The sequence below is a fragment of the Sabethes cyaneus genome, chromosome 1 (genome assembly GCF_943734655.1).
Source record: "Sabethes cyaneus chromosome 1, idSabCyanKW18_F2, whole genome shotgun sequence".
NCBI lineage: Eukaryota > Metazoa > Arthropoda > Insecta > Diptera > Culicidae > Sabethes > Sabethes cyaneus.
The window spans coordinates 92,965,191-92,986,922 of NC_071353.1; the positions used below are offsets into that span (position 1 = coordinate 92,965,191).

The 21,732-nt window shown below is 40.4% G+C and overlaps 1 protein-coding gene across 1 annotated transcript in view; it reads left to right on the top strand.

Annotated features, from left to right (window-relative positions):
- Positions 1–21,732, top strand: part of LOC128737353 (mRNA-capping enzyme) — a 123,517-nt gene that overhangs the window by 5,501 nt on the left and 96,284 nt on the right. Inside the window, exons 3-4 of the mRNA XM_053831979.1 lie at positions 6,114–6,604; positions 6,662–6,800. Coding sequence (XP_053687954.1) covers positions 6,114–6,604; positions 6,662–6,800 — 630 coding nt within the window. The remainder of the gene's footprint in view (positions 1–6,113; positions 6,605–6,661; positions 6,801–21,732) is intronic.

The following is a 21,732-nucleotide window of genomic DNA, read 5'->3' on the forward strand; positions in this document are numbered from 1 at the left end:
TGATATAGTAGAAAGGCAAAACGGTTTCTTCGGCAACTCTATACCTACTACCGTGCCACTTCTTAGTAGTGTGGCACGCTGTACACACAAGATAAATATGTGATTCTCTCGGGGCGACCTGCAGACTCAACTCTGTTGGAACCCCTCTGGATTAGTATGCATTTATCTATCGCTCTTTCTTGCTCCATCTGACAATGTGATCAGTCCAGCTGTGCGAACGACATCGGACGAATGCAAGCGAACGATTCGCTTGTATCGGACGGTGTCTGACGAACGGCTCTTGCTGGCAGCTTTGTTAGTGGGGGGAAGTGCTTCAATTGTTACTACTGTCCCATTTCTCCACGGCGCGCGGCAGTGAAACAATATTGCGTTCGAACTGAACAGAGAACGAAGAACGTGGATGTTCTAGTTCGATACGGTTCAATTCGTCCGCAAATGAAAAATGCGTGAATATGGCATTTACCGTACATGTAACTCCACTAGCAGCAGTGTCAGTGCTCTTTCAACTTATCAGCTGATTGACTATATTAACAGACATATTAGGGGTGTTCGCGTGGCGCTTGCTGTGTTGCGTAAACGGTGTATTCCGTGTGTGCACTGCCGTTATTCGCATTACAGTCCCAGTTTCTATGGAGTTGGAGCTGTTATGCGAGTAGCGGCAGTGTATACATGCATACGCAATGCAGCGCGGGCGCTACGTGGATACCCCTATTCTGTTTGCTATGTCTTTCAGTGATTTTGGGGGAAGAAGTGTAAATGCTGCTCAGCGGTGGATATCAACCTTGTAACAAGGTGGCAAAATTTCTTTTGCAACACCTTAAGTTAAATTGCAGTGTACTTGTCAGCTCACTGACCGGTCACTGCAAACTTAAGGTTCAAGCATGCGTAATTGATTTGTGGGATTTCGAGGGCGGTTCTCGTGCTCGGAATATGGGGGGTGTTCGCGGAAAGTTATCATTTTGTTCTTTGCGTCTGCCAGAACACCATGATAAATTTTCGTGAACATATCTTTGGTTTTTGAGCGTGGAAACTGCTTTTGAAATTTCCTGGAGTTCATGATGCGTGTTTGAACCTTAATTATCACACGGCTATGATTCAGCTTGCTGAATCTTTTATTGTGTTTTATGTGAATCCAACTACGGTACACGTAGTTATATCACCGTATCACGTAATTTGCAACTGTCTTGCAGTAGCACAATTACGTCAGAAGATCTTCGGATCTTACATCTTAAATGAATCGAATTTCAGGAAACTGACATTGCGAGACATTTTGATGTTTCTTACCGAAACCGGTATTGAGCTAATGGGCTCTCATTTATCATGTGTATACCCCCCAGGGGGTGTACTATTGATAATATAACTACCAAGGATTACAGCACCCCCTCGGGGGTACAGTAATCACTAGGTATCTATGTGGTTTTGTATTTGTAAAATTCTCTATCCACCCCTTCCTATTCCTTCTGTTTTCCTTCCCGTCCTCATCAGGTAAATGATGACACGGGCAAGATGGGCAAGGTACAAATCTTCCACACGATTGTGAAGAACGTGCTGCTCGAGCCACAAATGCTGATACCTGATACCTGACGTCTTTGTTTACTATTTACTGGGACTGGGTAGCACTTTGTGAAAACAAACAATTGAAGTGTAACGTTTGAATGAAAGATTTCAAATTGTACTAACTTCTGAACTACTGTATGAAACTGAACAATTTATATGTCGTTGGATAGATAAAATGACCAGCAGTTTTATGGAGGGTAAGAGAGCAATTTTAAGGAGGGCGTAAGAGAGGGGGGGGGGGTTCCTATACAAATGAAAAACAAATTACCTCAAAACTCGAGAATTAATCAAACAAATGGAATCAAATTTGGCGTGTGCAGGTTTCAGAAGGCAGGATTTTTTTCTATGATGTACTGAGACCCCTTCCCCTTCTATGAGGGGGGGGGGGGCTCCCATACAAATGAAATACAAATTTCCTCATAACTCTAGAACTTATCAAGCAAATGGAACCAAATTTAGCATGTGGAGGTTTCAGAAGGCAAGAATTTTTTCTATGATGGATTACGATCCTTTCCCTCTATAGGAGGGGGGGCTCCCATACAAATAATATACAAATTTCCTCATAACTCGGAACTAATCAAGTAAAAGGAACCAAATTTGGCATGTGAGGGATTTTGGAGGTAAGAACTTTTTCCATGGTGTACAGAGACCCCTTACCCTCCAAAGAGGCTCCCATACAAATGAAATACAAATTTCCTCATAATTCCAGAACTAATCAAGCAAATGGAATCAAATTTGGCATGTGGAGGTTTCAGAAGGCCTTACGTAGTACCTTTTTCCAGCACAGAATCCACCATAAGTACACCTGGAGGTCACCAAATCGGACAGAATCACAGATCGACCACGTTTTGTTCGACAGTCGGCACTTCTCAGACATTATCGACGTCAGATCCTATCGAAGCGCTAACGTTGACTCGGACCACTACCTAGTTATGGTTAAGATGCGCCCAAGACTCTCCGTTGTGAACAACATTCGGTACCGACGCCAGCCTCGGTTAGATCTCGCGCGGCTGAAGCAGCCAGACGTCGCCGCAAACTACGCGCATTCACTCGAAGCTGCGCTGCCGGAAGAGGACGAGCTGGACGAAGCCCCTCTCGAGGACTGTTGGAACACTATCAAAACAGCCATCAGCAGTGTAGCGGAGAGCTCCATCGGGCATGTGGCCCGGAATCAGCGGAACGATTGGTTTGACGATGAATGTAGGAGGGTGATGGATGAGGAGAACGCTGCGCGGGCGGCCAAGATGCGCAGTGCCACACGTCAGAACGTGGAAAGACACAAACAGAAGAAGATGCAGCGAAACCAAATCTTTCGGGAGAAAAAGCGCACCCTGGAAGAGCAGGAATATGCAGAGTTGGAGCGGCTGCATCGTTCTCAGGAAACGCGGAAGTTCTACCAGAAACTGAACGGATCCCGCAAAGGCTTTGTGCCGCGAGCCGAAATGTGTCGGGATAAGACTGGCAGTATTCTGACGGACGATCGTGAGGTGACGGATAGGTGGAAGCAGCACTTCGACGAACACCTGAATGGCGCCCAGGCGGAAAACCATGGCGGCGGGGAAAGCGATTTCGACGGTGCAGCAAACGGGGAAGAGGTGCCAGCCCCAACGATAGGCGAAGTTAAGGAGGCCATCATGCAGCTAAAGAACAACAAGTCAGCTGGAAAAGATGGCATCGGAGCGGAGCTTATTAAAATGGGACCAGAAAAGCTGGCCGTTTGTCTGCACCGACTAATTGTTAGAATTTGGGATACGGAACAGCTACCGGAGGAGTGGAAAGATGGGGTTATCTGCCCGATCTACAAAAAGGGCGACAAGTTGGACTGTGAGAACTATCGAGCGATCACCGTTCTCAATGCCGCTTATAAAGTGCTGTCCCAAATCATTTTCCGCCGTCTATCACCAATTGCGAATAGATTTGTGGGAACTTACCAAGCCGGCTTCGTCGAAGGTCGGTCTACAACGGACCAAATATTTACACTGCTGCAAATCCTCCAAAAGGGCCGTGAATACAGAGTTCCCACGCATCATTTATTCGTTGACTTCAAAGCCGCATATGATACCATCGACCGGAAAGAGCTATGGAAAATCATGGACGAGAACAGCTTCCCCAGGAAGCTCATCAAACTGATTAAATCTACGATGGATGGTACGCAGTGCTGTGTTCGGATTTCGGGTGGATTGTCAAGTTCATTCGAATCACACAGAGGGCTTCGTCAAGGTGATGGTCTTTCATGCCTGCTGTTCAACATAGCGCTACAAGGTGTTATGAACCGAGCGGATATCAACACGCGGGGCACGATATTCAACCAATCTAGTCAATTCGTCTGCTTTGCCGATGACATGGATATTATCGGCAGAACATCTGTGGCGGTGGCTGAACAGTACACCAGACTAAAGCGCGAAACAGAAAAGATTGGGTTAAAGGTAAATACGTCTAAAACAAAGTACATGTTGGCCAGCGGAACCGATGCCGAACGACACCGCTTGGGCAGTAGTATACTGATCGACGGCGATGAGTTTGAGGTAGTCGATGAATTTGTCTACCTTGGCTCACTGGTAACGGCGGACAATGATACCAGCCGTGAGATTCGGAGGCGTATTATCAGCGGAAGTCGTGCTTACTATGGGCTCCACAAGCAATTGCGGTCGAGCAGACTAAGTTCCCGTACAAAGTGCACCATGTACAAGACGCTTATTAGACCGGTTGTTCTCTACGGGCATGAAACATGGACAATGCTCGAGGAGGACCTGCGGGTGCTCGGAGTTTTCGAACGACGAGTGCTAAGAACGATCTTCGGCGGCGTACAGGAGAACGGAGTATGGAGGCGGAGGATGAACCATGAACTCGCACAGCTCTATGGCGAACCCAGTATCCAGAAGGTAGCTAAAGCTGGACGGATGCGATGGGCAGGGCATGTTGCAAGAATGCCGGACAACTACCCTGCAAAGATGGTGTTCGCCTCAAATCCGGTAGGAACAAGACGACCAGGAGCGCAGCGAGCAAGATGGTTAGACCAGGTGGAGCGAGATCTGGCGGAGAGTACTCGGTGTCCGAGGAATTGGAGAGCGGTAGCCCTCAACCGAGTTACATGGAGAAATTTTGTTCAACAGGCTTTGTCTTAGGACGGCAGGCCACCTAAGTAAGTAAGTAAGGTTTCAGAAGGCAAGAATTTTTTCTATGATGAATTATGGCCCCTCCACTGTTTAGGAGGTGAGGCTTCCATACAAATAAAATACCAATTTCCTCCTAACTCGTGAACTAATCAAGCAGATGGAACCAAATTTGGCATGTGCGGGTTTTTGGAGGCATGAATTTATTTTATGATGGTTTGAGACCCCTCACCCCTGTCCTGCCCCTTCTGCTATGTAACAAGCGGTAAGGTGTGATAGTAAGCTAGTTAAACCTTATCGAAGCAAAAGATAGTGAATCGACGCCGCTAACTTACGTGACTGTTGCCATTCATGTCAAAAGAGAAGGACATTCGAATGGCACGTCATATTTACGATTAACGTGCTTTGGCTTTAATGTTACTTGTAACTAATGACCTTTTTAAAGGCCACAAGGGAGTTAAAGTAAGATTATTAGCACATTTAAAGCTACGCATAATTATATTTAATACAATAATCTGTGGGCTGGTCATTAATTACCATTTCAACCTTTATGATCCACACAAGTGATTTTTAAAAGAAATTTCTATATCTCAATGGTTGCAGGTGTTGTACTTATGAACCCCCGTCCACGTATTTTCAAAGCCACCATTGCATTCAATGAAAAATTGAATCTGAATATTTCACTTTTTCTCTTTATGGCACTCACAGATTCTTATAAACATACATATGCCTGAAATGCAGTTTACATTAGTCTTTGATCTAATGATCTGATATAGTCCTACGTCACCCTTTCGTACAACCTTAGGGCTGTATACCTTGTAGTTTTTTTCGATTTCCTATATTTTGAATCTTTATGTTACAGCGAATGTATCGACATGAAAAACAAGTGGTTTTGCCTTTCTACTATATAAATATATAGTATAAAGGTATTACGATGAACCGGACACGTCGTAAAGAAAACGGCTCTATTCATCTTTTAATGCTGCGCGTGGTTCCTAATTCTGCTCACCGCATATTTTATTTAAAAATTCACAAAATTCTCAAACCAATAGCTACGTGTATATATATTTGGCTATATTTGGACGTGATTAAGATCAATGTGCAGGCGATTAGGCGTGCTTACGGTCAAGTCAAGCAATTTTTCCTCGCTGAGCGGTTGATTCAGTCGAGTTTCTCGGCCATGTCGAGCTCTACCTCTATAACAATACCAAAATAAGTCAGTCGAGCAAGTGATACTCGACAAGATTTACATAATTGGGCCAATGAAGTCATGTCGAGTGTAACTTTACTCAACAGGTCTATTTTGGTATTATAGAAGCCGCACTGGACATGAGTAACTCGACTGAAAAAACCACTCACTGCAGCTATTTCGCTCGGTTAAACATTGACTGAATCGAGTCAGATTAATCGATTTGATTTACATAATAACGTCTCTATTTGCAGAATACGACGATTCTATCGAGAATGATGTCGGCAACGATAACGAGACATTAAGATCGAAACGCAACATGGATGGCGAAAGCAGTTCCTCGATAAATGATTCTATTGGCGGAAACAAGAGGAAAAAAATGAGAAAGGAATTCCTCAATAAGAATGCCAAATTTATGGAAGGTATTAGCGGTGTTTCACTTGTGCAGGACCAACCACGAGTTAGTCAGCTTCAGCAACTAGTACAAAACATGTGTGGCTGGAAATCAACCGGTTTTCCCGGTTGCCAGCCTGTTTCCATGGATAACAATAACCTTAAATTACTACATCTCAAGCCCTATAAAGTATCATGGAAAGCTGATGGTACGAGATATATGATGCTTATTGTAAAAGAAAACGAAATATATTTCTTCGACCGTGACAACTCATGTTTTGCGGTTAATGGTATCAGCTTCCCCAACCATGCGGATTTACACAATCATTTAAAAAACACTTTATTAGATGGGGTAAGATAATGAACGCTGAAACTGATTGCTTTGTACGTAACACATGTTTTTCATTAGGAAATGGTTATAGACATCGTCGGAAAACAGCGCAAGCCACGATATCTAGTTTATGATATCATTCGCTATGAAAATGAAGACGTTGGGAAAAAACCATTTGATAAAGATAGGTTGCGGTACATTGAAACGAGAATTATTGGTAAGTAAAATATAAGGTTAGACGCGATATAGCTTCTTTACGGTGAAGGTCTTCTAGCTGCGAATAACACAAAACTAGAGTTTATTTGTTTATTTGTTAAAAAAAAAGTATCATCTGGTAATTAGCATATCTCTAGGGCGCTATATCTCTGCATATTAGCGTTGATAGGAGGAAATGCTTATCAACTTAGGGACTATATTGATTCGTTTCATTATGCCCGATTTTTGTTTTCAGATATAATAAATTCAAGAGGTTTTCGAACCACCATAAATCTCGCATGTGCATATTTTTTGATATAAATTAACAAATTAAGGTTGGTTAGTAACATTACCATTACATTAAATTTATAAAAAGGGGGAATTTTTGATCTTAATTTTTGTAATCCTGTAATCCCACTATGGTAGCTCGTTATTTGTAAGAGGTATGTATCAGCACATGGAATGAGTTACCATCTAGCATACAGTTAAACAATTCAACAGTAGGATTCAGAAGATTATGTTTCGAGTATTTCTTTTGAGTTTTCTCAAATTAAGGTTTTTTTCAATCAATCAATGTTTCACGTTTCTACATGTATAGATTTTCTTATTGTTAATTTTTCACGCGTATCACTTGTCTTACCCTCGGCACTTGAACATAAAAGACAGAAGTCTTAAGTTTTTGGAGATCAATAAATAAATAATCACTGGTTTTACAACAGGGGTTTCGAATATCCAGGTTAGTCTCATACGACTGGTGCTTACATACACTCAAGTCTCATTTTACACGTTTTTTTACGATTTTTGAATTGACGCGGGTTTTTTATGACAATTTTTGAATTAGGGTAGATGCTCCAGTAATGGAGGGATTATGTCGGGGGATAGTGTGTAAAAACAATTTGAACGCTCAATTTATCAGTTTCCGATTGAACTACATGATAACATGGTGCACCATAATGTTGGCTTTAAATACCTACCAAAATTATACGATTCTGCTGGTTGATATATCTAAAATATTGCTTTTCCTTTTCATGATAATTTTACTACAGTTAATGGTCGTACCGTAAATAGTTATGCTGCTGTTTTCTGTAATTGCTAATTCTTTTGAGAACCAGCGATTTAAATTAAAGATTTCGAGTTTCTCGGTGCTATATACAGTCAACTTTCGCTAATTGCACTAAGCTCTTAGCCCGTTTAGTGAAAGACTTTCGTTAATTGGGCTGAGATGTCAAAACCGAGGGATATATCGATTGTTTTTGTCGAAATCGTCGCAGAAAGGTTTATAAAAATATACACTTATATTAAATACAGAATCAAAGTGGAACCTAATCTTTTCATTGTTGAAATTTAGTTCTAGATTGTTTAATAAGTATATAGCTGAATTTCATGCTACAATGTTAATATATATTGGCATTTTTAACTGTTTCACCGTGATGCTAAAAAAAGGAGGGTCAAGTTCATAAGTGATCGGAAAACGATATGATGCAATTGTGTTCCATTCAATTAATTTTAATATTTTCTGTATAAATTATTTTCCAAACTTAAATGAACTATATTCAAGAGCCCCTCGGAAGAAAAAATACGCTGTCAGAAATGACGTTTGACTTCGTTTTAGATGGGCTATAGCCCAATTAACGGGAGCCCGATTAAAACGTAGCCCAGTTAAAGATAGCCCAACGAACGAAAGTTGACTGTATAATAACAACATACTCGAATTACCTTTCTCTGAAGCTTTTATTTTGAATAATTCATAAAAAGCTGCTAAAAATTCAGAAAAATCTGCTCAAAAAATGTTCTTGATTTGAGATGGCGTATCTCTATCATTAACAGGCTCTCTAGTCGTTACTCTTTTTAAGGCTCTCTAATCGGTTTTTTGACAAGTCTCCTGTTCGATTGGACTTATTTTTGACAACTGATTCTGTTCGATTGGAATTTTCGGTTTAAGATGGCGACTCTCTAAGGCTCTCTAGTAGTTATCTTAATATGTAATAAAAGCCTAGGACAGGACGTGCCAACTGGCTTCTTTCTCTTCTTTTGATTATGACCGCCATCCCGATTGAATATTCTTTTTACACTCTGCACCACTGTTGCCTGCACATATTGTTTTAAGAATAACTTCGTTTGCCGAAAAACAGCTCCCGAATACGCCACAATTAATGCGACCAAAATCATGTTTTGCATTTCATTTTGAATATTAAAATTCGTGTACAAACAAAACTAATATAGAACCAAGCATAGAACTACAGAATACAAAAGAAATCAAAATTCGGAAATAACATTTATTGACGTATTCCCACTAATGAGTTTCAGCAACACTGAAAGCGATTCCGCGTTATATTTTCCAGTGAACGGTTGCTCGTTACTTTCAGCCAATCAGAAATTGGGTCAATTTTGGGTCAACGCCGCGGTTGACACTTGGCACGTCCTGTCCTAGATAAAAACTATTATACTCATTAAAAGCACACAATCACCATTAAGGGGGCATAGTACTTTTTACGCCATATTTTTGGCCTTATTTCAAATATTTTTTTCTTGATAACGCGAAAGGCGAATCGATTCGGGTTTTTTGCATTGTAAACATTGTATTTTGTACTAATATTTACAATTTTGTTTACATATGGGAACCTCTTCCCCCATCCCCTACGGCCCCTTGAACATGATCATTCGAAAAAAACATGAAATGCGGTACCATGGATTGGCGCTCGGGGGCTTATCCAAAATGAAAAATTCCAAAACGACATGAAAGTATATTAAATTATCTCGTGTTTGACCCATCCTTTTTTTTAAATTCGAACGCATAACAAAATGACGGATATTCAAACATAAAAGTACGGGTACGGTACGAAAAAATGGACTTTAAACAATTCTAAAAAATACAAAAATTACAATATCAAAAAAAGGATGGGTCAAACACCAGATAATTTTATTGGCTTTGAAACAAAAAAAGAATCATGAGAATTGCTTGAGCCGTTCTTGAGATATTTATGGTACCGACTTTGAAAACCTGGTTTCGAGAAAAACGCTGTGTAATCGCTACAGACATGCGCGGTACAAATAGCTGTAACTTTGTCAATTTTTGGAATCCATCCAAACGGCTTCAAACACATATGCTAAAAATGTTAATCTTTTGATACAAACAATAAAAAAATTCGATTTTTTAGAATTGAAAAAGTACTATGCCCCCTTAATCACCTACGAATTCGTTGCTTGAAAGTCGTTGTGCTTATATCAAAATCAAATAGTGGTACTACAGTATTGAAACTGTTCGACATGTTAAAACTGGCGGTCATGTTACCCGTACGACACGTTTCGCTGAGGTAGGAATAGGAGATATCTGGGCTTCAACGGTCTTTCTGGTTCATACAGATTGAGCTGCTGCAAGATCCTCGGAGTATCTATTTCGCCAGACAAACCTTTGCTACAAACACAGCTTGTGCTTCGTCTACGCTCCAGTTGTAGAATACCGTACTACACTTCCGAGTTACGCAGCGGAATATATTACCGGCAGAAAATCTATTAGGTAATATATTAATTTATAATTAATTTATATAGGTCTCTGACAGGACGTCATAAGAGGCTTATCGGTAACTATAAACAGCGGTGATATTGCGAATCTCGTTTCGAGTGATTTTGGTTCGTTTCGACCACGTTAAACAAATGGGCGAAACGAACCAAAATCACTCGTAACGAGAATCGCAATGTCACCCCAGGTCACTGACAGGACGTCATGCTTTCGTAGCGATGATGGGTTGTATTCTCAGTCACCTCACTGGTCGACTGCTGGACTGCTCGATTGCTCAACTGGTTAACTAGACTGCTCGACTGGACTGGTCGATTACCAGTCTTAACTGACTTGACTTAACTGTTTGATTCGACAACTCGACTTAACTGCACGATTCAACTGCTCGACTGGACTACTCGACTGAACTGCTCGACTCAACTATTCGACTTAACTGCTCGACTGAACCGTTTGACTCGCTTGACTGAATTGTTCGATTCGAGTGCTCGACTCAACTGCTCGACAAGACTACTCGATTCAACTACTCGATTCAACTCCCTGATTGGAATGCTCGATTAAACTGCTCCTCTCAACTGCTCAACTTCTGTTTGATTCGACAGCTCGACTTTGCTGCTGGATTCAACTTCTCGACTCGATTGCTCGACTCAGACTAAATCAACTGGACTACTCGGCTAAACTGCTCGAATAAACTGTTCGACTGGACTACTCGACTCAACTGCTCGAATAAACTGTTCGACTGGACTATTCGACTCAATAACTCGACTCGACTGCTCGAATGAACTGCTCGACTCAACTGTTCGACTTAAGGGGGCATAGTACTTTTTACACCATATTTTTTGCCTTATTTCAAATATTTTTTTCTCGATAAAGCGAAAAGCGAATCGATTCGGGTTTTTTGCATTCTAAACATTGCACTTTATACTAATATTTACAATTTTGTTTGCATATGTGAACTTCTTCCCCTCTCCCCTACGGCTCCTTGAACATGATCATTCGAAAAAAAAACATGGTTTGCGGTACCATGGATTGGAGCTGGTGGGCTTATCCGAATTGAAAAATTCCAAAACGACATGAAAGTATATTAAATTATCTCGTGTTTGACCCATCCTTTTTTTAAAATTCGAACACATAACAAAATGGCGGATATTCAACATAAAAGTAAGGTTTTTAGTCGAAAAAATTGACTTTAAACATTTCTAAAAATACAAAAATTGTAATATCAAAAAAAGGATGGGTCAAACACTAGATAATTTTGTTGGCTTTGAAACAAAAAAAGAATCATGAGAATTGCTTGAGTCGTTCTTGAGATATTTATGGTACCGACTTTCAAAACCTGGTTTCGAGAAAAACGCAGATATCAAGATGGCTTGACAATATAATTTTTTTTAAAACTTTTATCATTAATATTTAGTGGTTAATTTGTGGCTTCGAAATCCAATTTGTGGTAATTTGTGGTTAAGTACTTTCTGTGATTTTTCCTAAAAACTAAGTCAAGCCATCTTGGAAATTGATTTCGCGATAAACACATCGGATTACGATGTTTTATATCTTAATCGAAAGCTTTTTATTTGTGGTTCACGAATATGTAATTTTAATGTTGTTATTGTAAGTATAAGCGCAAAAATCCGGTTTTTAAAATTTACAAACGTAAACATATCTACTGTTGATGACGTTACTTGAGCTATTAGTAACGCTGCTATCGGTCGATAATGGCGCTAGCTGTATGTGACGCTCAGTAAAGCCCTTTAAATGTAAAGTTTGAGCACAGACAAACAGACGAAACACTCGCGATAATTCCATCGTCCAATCAAAAGCCACTCATTTTTCAAAAAAGCATGTTTCGCAACATGGCCACACCGCGGCGCGCGAGTGTTGCTTTGAGTTTTCAGTATAAAACCATTCAAATGTACAAAACCCTACAGCATAAAACCCTGCAAATGCTAGCTACTCCACAATATGCTTAACAGTGGGTGCTAGTGTGCAAGCAAAATGTGCAGGACGATGGTTTTTAAAGGATTTTCTTCTAAGTGTCATGTCAGTTCGTCAGTGGTTTGAGTTTGAACCACAAATTACCACAAATTGGATTTCGAAGCCACAAATTAACCACTAAATATTGGTGAAAAAGTTTTACAAAAAAAAAATTGTCAAAGCTGGCTTGACTTAATTTTTCTTTGGAAAACTTGGCTTGACTTAGTTTTTTCGGAAAAATCTCGGAAAGTACGTAACCAAAAATTACCACAAATTAAATTTTGAAGCCACAAATTAACCACTAAATATTGGTGAAAAAGTTTTACAAAAAAAAAATTGTCAAAGCTAGCTTGACTTGATTTTTCTTTGGAAAACTTGCCTTGACTTAGTTTTTTGGAAAAATCTCGGAAAGTGCGTAACTACAAATTACCACAAATTGGATTCCGAAGCCACAAATTAACCACTAAATATTGGTGAAAAAGTTTTACAGTCTTATCATTAGCAGGAAATTTTCAGCCCTTAATTTCATTTCAATTGGTTTCGCACATGCTGCAAATCATCACCGTAAGCGATATTTAGTTTTTAAAATGTAAATTTTCATATTTTATACAATAAGTAACGATACTTTTTGTTGGGTGAGCTTTTAAGAAACGTTAAACATTGTCCCATTTCGATTGGAACGAATTTTAATAGTTCGATTTGAACTACTATTTGATGGCAGTCATTCAGACTCAAATTTTACATTTAAAGGGCTTTACTGAGCGTCACATACAGCTAGCGCCTTTATCGACAGATAGCAGCATTACTAATAGCTCAAGTAACGTCATCAACAGCAGATATGTTTGCGTTTTGTAAATTAAAAAAAAAACGGATTTTTGCGCTTATACTTACAATAACAACATTAAAAATTATATATTCGTGAACCACAAATAAAAAGCTTTCGATTAAGATATAAAACATCGTAATCCGATGTGTTTATCGCGAAATCAATTTCAAAGATGGCTTGACATAGTTTTTTTGGAAAAATCACAGAAAGTACTTAACCACAAATTACCACAAATTGGATTTCAAAGCCACAAATTAACCACTAAATATTGGTGATAAAAGTTTTAAAAAAAATTATATTGTCAAGCCATCTTGATATCTGCGAGAAAAACGACGTTGAAGTTTTTATTCGCTGTGTAATCGCTCCAGACATGCGCGGTACAAATAGTTGTAACTTTGCCAATTTTTGGAATTCATCGAAATGACTTGAAACACATCTGGTCAAAATGTTAATCTTTCGAAATAATCAATAAAAAAAATTTCGATTTTTTTAAATTGAAAAAGTACTATGCCCCCTTAACCGCTTGATCCGACTGCTTGACTAAACCATTTGATTCGACTGCTCGACTCAAGTGCTCGACTAGACTACTCGATTCAACTGCTCGACTGGACTTTTCGACTTAACTGCTTGATTATACTGCTCGACTGGGCTGCTCGACCAGACTGCTTGACTGAACAGATTGATTTGAATGCTCGATTCGACTGCTTGACTTGAATGTTCGACTCGACTGCTCGACCCAACTGCTTGACTTGATTGCTTGATTCGACTGCTCGACTCGCCTGCTCAACTCGATTGCTTGTCGCGATATCATATGGTCGGTGTTAAATCAGACCAGACCAAATCGCAAAATTTTAATAAATTAGTTAATGATAGCAAACGATCAAGAATTTTCTAAGCAACATTTTACTCTAATCAGACTATCCCTCCCATGGGTAGGTGGTTTGTCGTGTTCTTCGGCATCATCCTATAGCTTAGTTCCGCATGTAGAATGTAATATAGTTTAAGTTAGATATATGTGTAGTATGTAGTATTGCCAGTGGCGACTCGTGGGGGCTTAGCTTACCTGTTCAACCAGCAAAAAATACAAATCAAAATGCAACTTTTTTATTATCGCATTTCTATATTTTTAGCATCAAACAAACATTAGGAGTATTCAGGTATCGCTTGCTATGTTGCGCAAATGGTGTATTCCGTGTATATACTGCCGCAATTCAGTTTCAGTTCCGGTTTCTATGGAGATGGAACTGTTATGTGAGTAGCGGCAGTATAAATACTCAATACTCCGTATATGCAACATAGCAAGCGCTACGTATACCCCTATTATTTAAATAACAACGGAATACGACGTTTACTTTACCAGCAAACTCGTCTCTGAATTTAAGCTACAAACTGAAAACTTTTCGTTAAATTTACCTATTGAACCAAATTCAACAATAACCACCTTACTGCGACTACGATGCGTGCGAACGGGGGCAAATAGGCATATAACTTTGCAGAATACCACAAGCAATGTGCGTAACTTGTTCAATGCTAAAGATGAACGAGTTAATGAGAAAATTTTGCGAATAATGCACACCAACCGCGCTCTATATTCAAATCCCTTTCGTACCAACACATTGTTTCTGGTGCTAATCCCTAAAGCAACGTTCAAACGTCGTATTGAACGTTTCGCTCATTAGCTTCCTAATTAAATAAAAATGGAATCGAAGCGCAGGCCTTTAGGGATATGTGGTAGTAAGTTGTTCAATGCTAAAGATGAACGAGTTAATGAGACAATAATGCTCCCGCGCTTTCGAGTAGAAGCTGTTCCACATTCTCTTTTTATCTCCTTCGTAGCAACACATTGTTCCTGGTGCTAATTCAGTATGAAGAATCAACAGCAGGAATAATGTATTGGTATGCTTGTGCATTGAGATCTCTAAAGCAACGTTCAAACGTCGTGTTGAACGTTTTGCTCATCAGCTTCGTAACTATTTACGTAACTATAAAAATGGAATCGAAGCGCAGACCATAGGCCACTAAAACTCTATTGCATATGCGTCGGTGCAAACGAAATCATGAACCAGCAGTGATGAAAACAATTTCGCTGGGCTGAATTTTGTTGCCTGTCCTATGAACAGGTTGAACGTGCGGACGAGTCGCCACTGAGTATTGCATAATTTACCTTTACGTGTAGTATGTGTCTCGTAAAGCGGAATGGAGCGGAATTGAACGGATTTGATTTTAAATCAAATCCATTCAGGCCGAAGCACCGGGAGGGCTTACTCAGTTCCCTAGATGAATTGCTGGTATGCACAGAAATTTCTCTAGAAAACTAAAACCAAATCCTACCCACCATTCATGAGATTTTGACTTACTCATGAAAATTAAAATTTATCGCTAGTTAGAACGAACGAGTGTTCAAAAATGATGTGATGTCTTTATTTGCGTAATCGAGACATTTTCTATGAGATTGCCATAGAATTTGTGGCTGTTATGCGATTATGGACAGCACAGCACTGAAAAATATACACACACGTACATGTATACATGTGTATACATGTATGAGTGTGCATGGGTGTATAGGTATGAATGAATATATGTTTGAGTGTTCTATGATGAGTCGGAATTTTTTCTTATACTTATGCTGCCAAACTACAATTGATAATGGGCAGGAAGTTATAGTCAGTAGCTGTGTTTCCTGTGTCAGTTTCCTATGTTATTACTATTATTACTAATATTGCTATCGTTGTTGTTACTGTCACCTCTATTGTACTGTTTTGGATGTAATTAATTATAATTATTATTTTCTTATTTCCCTCCTTTATTAGAATGATTTGCATGTCTTGTGACTAACCGCGTTAACGGTATTCAACTAACAACATAAAATGATCATGAATGACGCTGTTTGTCTCCCAAGGGCCCTCCTAATGCTGATGAGCCTCTGTCGGAGAGTCCATCAAGTCGGACGGTGGCAACTCACCGGCGGCCTGCTCCTCTCCATTCTTGCGGCTGTCGTCGCGGTCGGACTTAGTGGATCTCTCGAAAAGCTTTATAGCCTCGATATATATTTTGTTCTGTCCATTGCCCAATCCTGGCAGACTTCAACTGGAATTCCATTTCTAACTAAATCTTTTTAGAGTATAGCTCTTCAAGTAAAAACAGGTATTCGATTCTCTGGCTGATTCAAGCGATAGCGAAGGGCTGTCCTCAATATACTATCATTCCCACTTCCTAAAATATGGTCGTAGTACATAATATATGGCCATGGTATGAGGATTTTTTCGATTCAATACCATCCTCACAGAATTACCAACTTCGTTAACATTAAGTCTTGCTTTAGTGACAGCTTGCACTTAAGACTTAACACGGCATATATACATATCTCCAAGTGAAGTTCTACATGATCCACCTCATCCTTTCTTAGTTATAGAATTGCTTCAATTTGACCACGGTCTGAAGAGCATACCGACAAATCGGTTGACTACCGCTACAAATAGGCAATTATTGCCACCGGGAATAATACGAGCGAGTACCAGTCCCCATTATATCGCATCTGCTCTATTTTGCGGAAGTTCAAGTAGTTTTTCGATAGTTCTGACCGATAATATTGCTCTTGAATAATATTCCGCACAAAATTTTCGAAAATCTACGCCAACAGCTACAATACTGCAAAGATGGTAAATAAAGAAGCGGCTGTGGCTTTTAATGAGCATAGGTGGTTGAACAGCGCTGGGTCAACCGTGATGACATGGGTAGTTGGAGAGATGAGTAGCGTCCATCCTAGCGAGTAGTTAGTCGGTAGTAGCATAGGTGATGGACAGACATAGAATTCTCGTGATATTACTAACCCGAAAATTGCAATCAACATGTTGACTAAAAATTAAACATCTTCGCAAACACTCGCCAATGGAATGTATCCGCAGTGTTCTGAATTCTGAACAGACATTTATATTTTCCGGATCGTAAGATTCAGGCTCAACTAGTCTAATTAATAAACAATAGCGTATCTATGAACAATACACATGCAGAACAATATAAACTAGTTCGTATGGGGCCGACCATGAACCACGTGTGCTAAGTCAGGGGACGGCCATAAACAACGCACCTTACAAATTAGAATAAAATGTATGGAAGAAATTTACCTGGGGGGGGGGCTTACAACAACCAATTATAAGTACGTGGTTTATAGACAGCTACTAAAAATGTACTAGCGTCTCCAGGCTTTTGAAAAGGGATATGAAAGGGACTAGGGCTGTCGGTATTGGGCGCTTTTGGTGAAAACCGGTATTTCGGTATTGGCGTAGAAAATACCGGTAGTACCGGTAAAATACCGGTATTGGCAGATTATTCGAAATCAATAGAAATGTCGATGTTTTTCAGTAAATCTTTTTATTTTTAAACTTTAGCTTCAGTATTGTTGCTTATTAAAGTAGAATTTAAGCAGATATAATACTCTAAGCGATGTATTTCCGTTCCTAGAACGAATTTTATTACCAACGTTTCCAACAATTGAAAAAACTTCCGCTTTCATCGATGTCTGACGAACGACTCTAAGCGCATCAGTACAGTCACGAATTTTTCCTCCATCTCCAAACCGGAACTCTTGCATAGCATCATCCTCTTCATAATCCTTCACAGATATCTTCTCTTCTCTGTTATCAGTCCCACTATTCGAAGATAGTGGGATGCAGATTTCATCTCCTTGTTTAATATATCACTCGAAAGACTTGAAAAATATTCCAAATTCTTTCCTGGCAGATCCTTTGATGGCAAGAATACTCAAAAGGCGCAAAGGTCCCCGTATTCTGATCAGGGCCCGGCGTTATCGAAACAAATAAATGAAGCTGCCTTCTCTTACCTTCGCTTCACATATGAAGTGACTTGTTTCATTTGTTGAACAGAGCGTTTCTAGCAAACTTCACCTGAACCTAGAGACTGTGTCAAATGACACAGTCTCAGGCACGATTTTTTGATGTTGAGTAGTTTATTTGTTTATTTGTATAAAAAAAAACAACAGGCCTACTGGCCCTACTGATACACTTAACCTAGAATCTACGTGCTAGTGCCAGGAAACGAGTTTTCAGTACCTCGCGGCTGATGTTTAAGTCGAAGCTATGTGTGAATCGATTGAAATGGCGTTGCAGACCGATGATTGTGCTAAATGTGCTATAGTTGATTCGCCGATGCGGTACACGCAGAAATGGACCGTTGCGTAGAACACGACTTTGGGCGTATATGTTGAGGTTCGCGAGTAGACATGGGCAATCCACTCTCGAGGTCAGCATGTCGGCGACTGCCATTGCTCTGATCACGTCGCGACGAGTGTTCAACGGGTCAAGATCGATGAGTCTGCAGCGTTGTTCATAGCAGGGCAGCTGAAAGGGGTCGTTCCAGGGCAATCTTCGAAGTGCAAAACGTATGAATCGGCGCTGCACTGACTCGATTCGGTCAACTCCATTTTGGTAGTACGGACTCCACACAGGAGCACAGTACTCAAGGTTGGACCGGACAAGAGCACAGTAGAGAGCTTTGAGGCAGTAGATGTCGTTGAAGTTCTTGGCGATCCGCATTATAAATCCCAGATTCCTGCAGGCCTTATCGACAATATATGCGATGTGCTGTTTGAAGTCGAGCTTAGAGTCAAGCAGTATTCCCAAGTCCTTAACACAATTTTCGCGGCGTAGATGCACGTCTGATAGAATGTAGTCGAAAACGAGAGGGTTCAATTTCCTTGAGAATGTAATTATTTCACATTTGTCGGAATTTAGCAGCATGCGGTTGTCTGTGCACCATTTTGCAAAAATCAGCAGCTGCTCTTGCAGGAACGCGGGGTCGGACGGACTATCGACTTTAGCATACAGCTTCAGATCGTCGGCAAAAGAGAGTCGCGGGCATTTAAGCAGGAAGTTGACATCGTTGAAGTAGATGAGGAAAACCAAAGGTCCGAGATGGCTACCTTGTGGAATTCCAGAACTAGCAGTGAAAGGTCTGGAGGTGAACCCGTCGATACTAACTTCTAGGTGGCGATCGGAGAGGTAGGAATTAAACCATCGTAGCAACGCGAGCCTCCGATTCCGAGTTTGTCCAGTTTGGCGATGGCGATTCGATGGTTCAATTTGTCGAAAGCAGCGGAAAGATCCGTGGAAATAACGTCCGTCTGCGACCGGTCGTCGAAACTTTTTATCACGTCGGACGTAAGAGTTAGAAGATTGGTTGTCGTGGACCGCTGGGGCATAAAGCCGTGTTGATCGTCTACGACATATTGCTTAAAGAATGCAAATACAGGTGCATACACAACAAGCTCGAACAGTTTTGATATTGAGTTTAGTGCAGAGATGCCGCGATAGTTATTCACATTTCTCCTATTCCCCTTTTTATGAACAGGAAACATGTATGCCGATTTCCATATTGTTGGGAAGACACCTGTACTGATTGATAAACTGAACAGGTGGCTCATCGGAGCAGCCAAGACGTTGATACACTGTTTCAGCAGAACAGACGGAATACCATCCGGTCCAGAAGAACGAGAGGATTTTAGCTTCGCGGCGGCTGATATGACCATCGCGTCGTCGATGGAAAGGTGAGTTAAGCAATTGCTAAGTACGGGGACGCACTGGATGGCTGCGGAAATTTCTTCTCTTGTCAATCTTTCGTCAGTAAATACGCTGGAGAATTTCCGCGCGAATAGTTGGGAAATCTGTTCTGTGTTACTGGCAGTTTCACTACCCAGGAACATTACCGAAAGAAGCCCGTTGTCCTTCCGCTGTTCGTTGACGTGCTTCCAAAAGGATTTGGGATTCCTTTTCAGTCTACGTCCGATGTTGCTCAGGTAATTCCGGAAACAGGAGCGACTCAATCGTTTGTAACGCGTGTTGATCGACAAGTAGTGGTTACGGAGTGGCAACGTTCGATATTTTGAAAATTTCTTGAGAGCGGTCTTTCTCTCGGATTTCAGACGTCGTAACATAGCGTTTACCCTGGGTATCTGCTTCAGAGCGGGCATGGTTCTTTTTGGGACATGTCGATCGATAGCGTTGTTCAGGATGTTGGAGAAAGTCATTGCGGCAGAATTAACATCATCCTTGTCCAAAACTGCATCCCAATTGATGCTAGTCAGGGTTCTTTGGATTTCCCTCGGGCAGTCCGCACGGGCGAAATCATAGTAGACGATCGGTGGTGCACTAGTCACGTCAAGACGTATTTGTTGACGGATAGTAACCAGCAAAGGTGGATGATGTGGAACATCCTTAACTAGAGGGGAAGGAGCCATCGCTATTTCGGGAGCCTGAACTTGCACACTAGCAAAGCATAAATCGAGAAAGCGACCGTTTTCGTTAGCAATGTTGTTAACTTGTTCATGGTGGCAGTGCTGTAGCAGTCGAGTAACTCGTTTGTGAGTGGGGATAGAGACGACGAGCTAGAGTCAACGTACATGAAACCATTGCCTCGTCCGCACCACTTTAACCCAGGCAGGTTGAAATCGCCCATAACTATTATCTCGTCTACTGGAGACGCCATTGAAGCTATTGCAGTAACTGAATTCATATGAGCATTCAAAATAACGGGATCGCGGATGCGATCAGGAGGCAGATACAGTGCACACAAGAACAGCCTTCGGTCTGCAAGCTTTACCATCACCCACACTTGCTCGACGGGCAGAGTTTAGTTTAATCATAATATGCGTTAAATGGTAGGACATGTTACTCAAAATCAATTCAATTGAATTCAAAGTGGCTGGCCTTTGATAGAGAAATACAAATGAAACATTAAAACCGGTCGTCATGATGAACTAAAAATCGGTTCAATGACGCTGATTGAAGCCAATTTTGAAATGAAGCGGCGCTGCTTCAGTTAAAACTGAAGCTTCATTAATTCATAGTTAAAAAACAACATACACTCAAGTCTTTTTTTTATACGGGGGATACGTGCCGTGTAAAAAAACCGTTTAAAAAAAAACCGCGTTAATTCAAAAATTGTAAAAAAAAACCGTGTTAAATCGAAAATTGTTGTAAAAAACCGTGTAATTCAAAAATTGTTGTAAAAAAACCGTGTTAATTCCAAAATCGTCGTAAAAATGTAAAATCTTGTATCAGTACATAAAAGTTAAAATGTACGCATAAAATGTACTAATTCCTTTCGTTGTTTTCTACCACGAAATAGTTTCGTACAGTCTTAAATGAATTTACGTGTAATTAGATGCGAAGTTTTGTGTTCCTACTATCTAAAAAGTGGTAGTAGGAACACAAAACTGTGTTATTTGTTACAGTTGCATAATGCATAATTCAATTATTGGTAGCAAATAACCAAAATTAATTAAAATTTCTACTCTATATCTGTAAAAAAACAAGTGAAAAACTCCAGCCCGAAAAATCACTTCTGCTCGATTGATAATCGAACTCGGTTGTTTGGGACTCCTGTCGATGCCGCTAACCAAAAAGCCACAAAAAGTACATACCCAAGACGTTATAATTCAGCAAGGATACATTCCCTTCTTTCGCTGCAGCTTGAGTGCGATGATTACCGTCACATGTTCTTGTGCAAAATGCTTTACGAATGTGCTGTGATCGTAACACCACACCAACAACACGGTGCCAGCGTACCTCGCTTGATTTCGTGGCAGTATTTTGTGTATGCGACTGATCTGTAAAGAATCTCTATAAG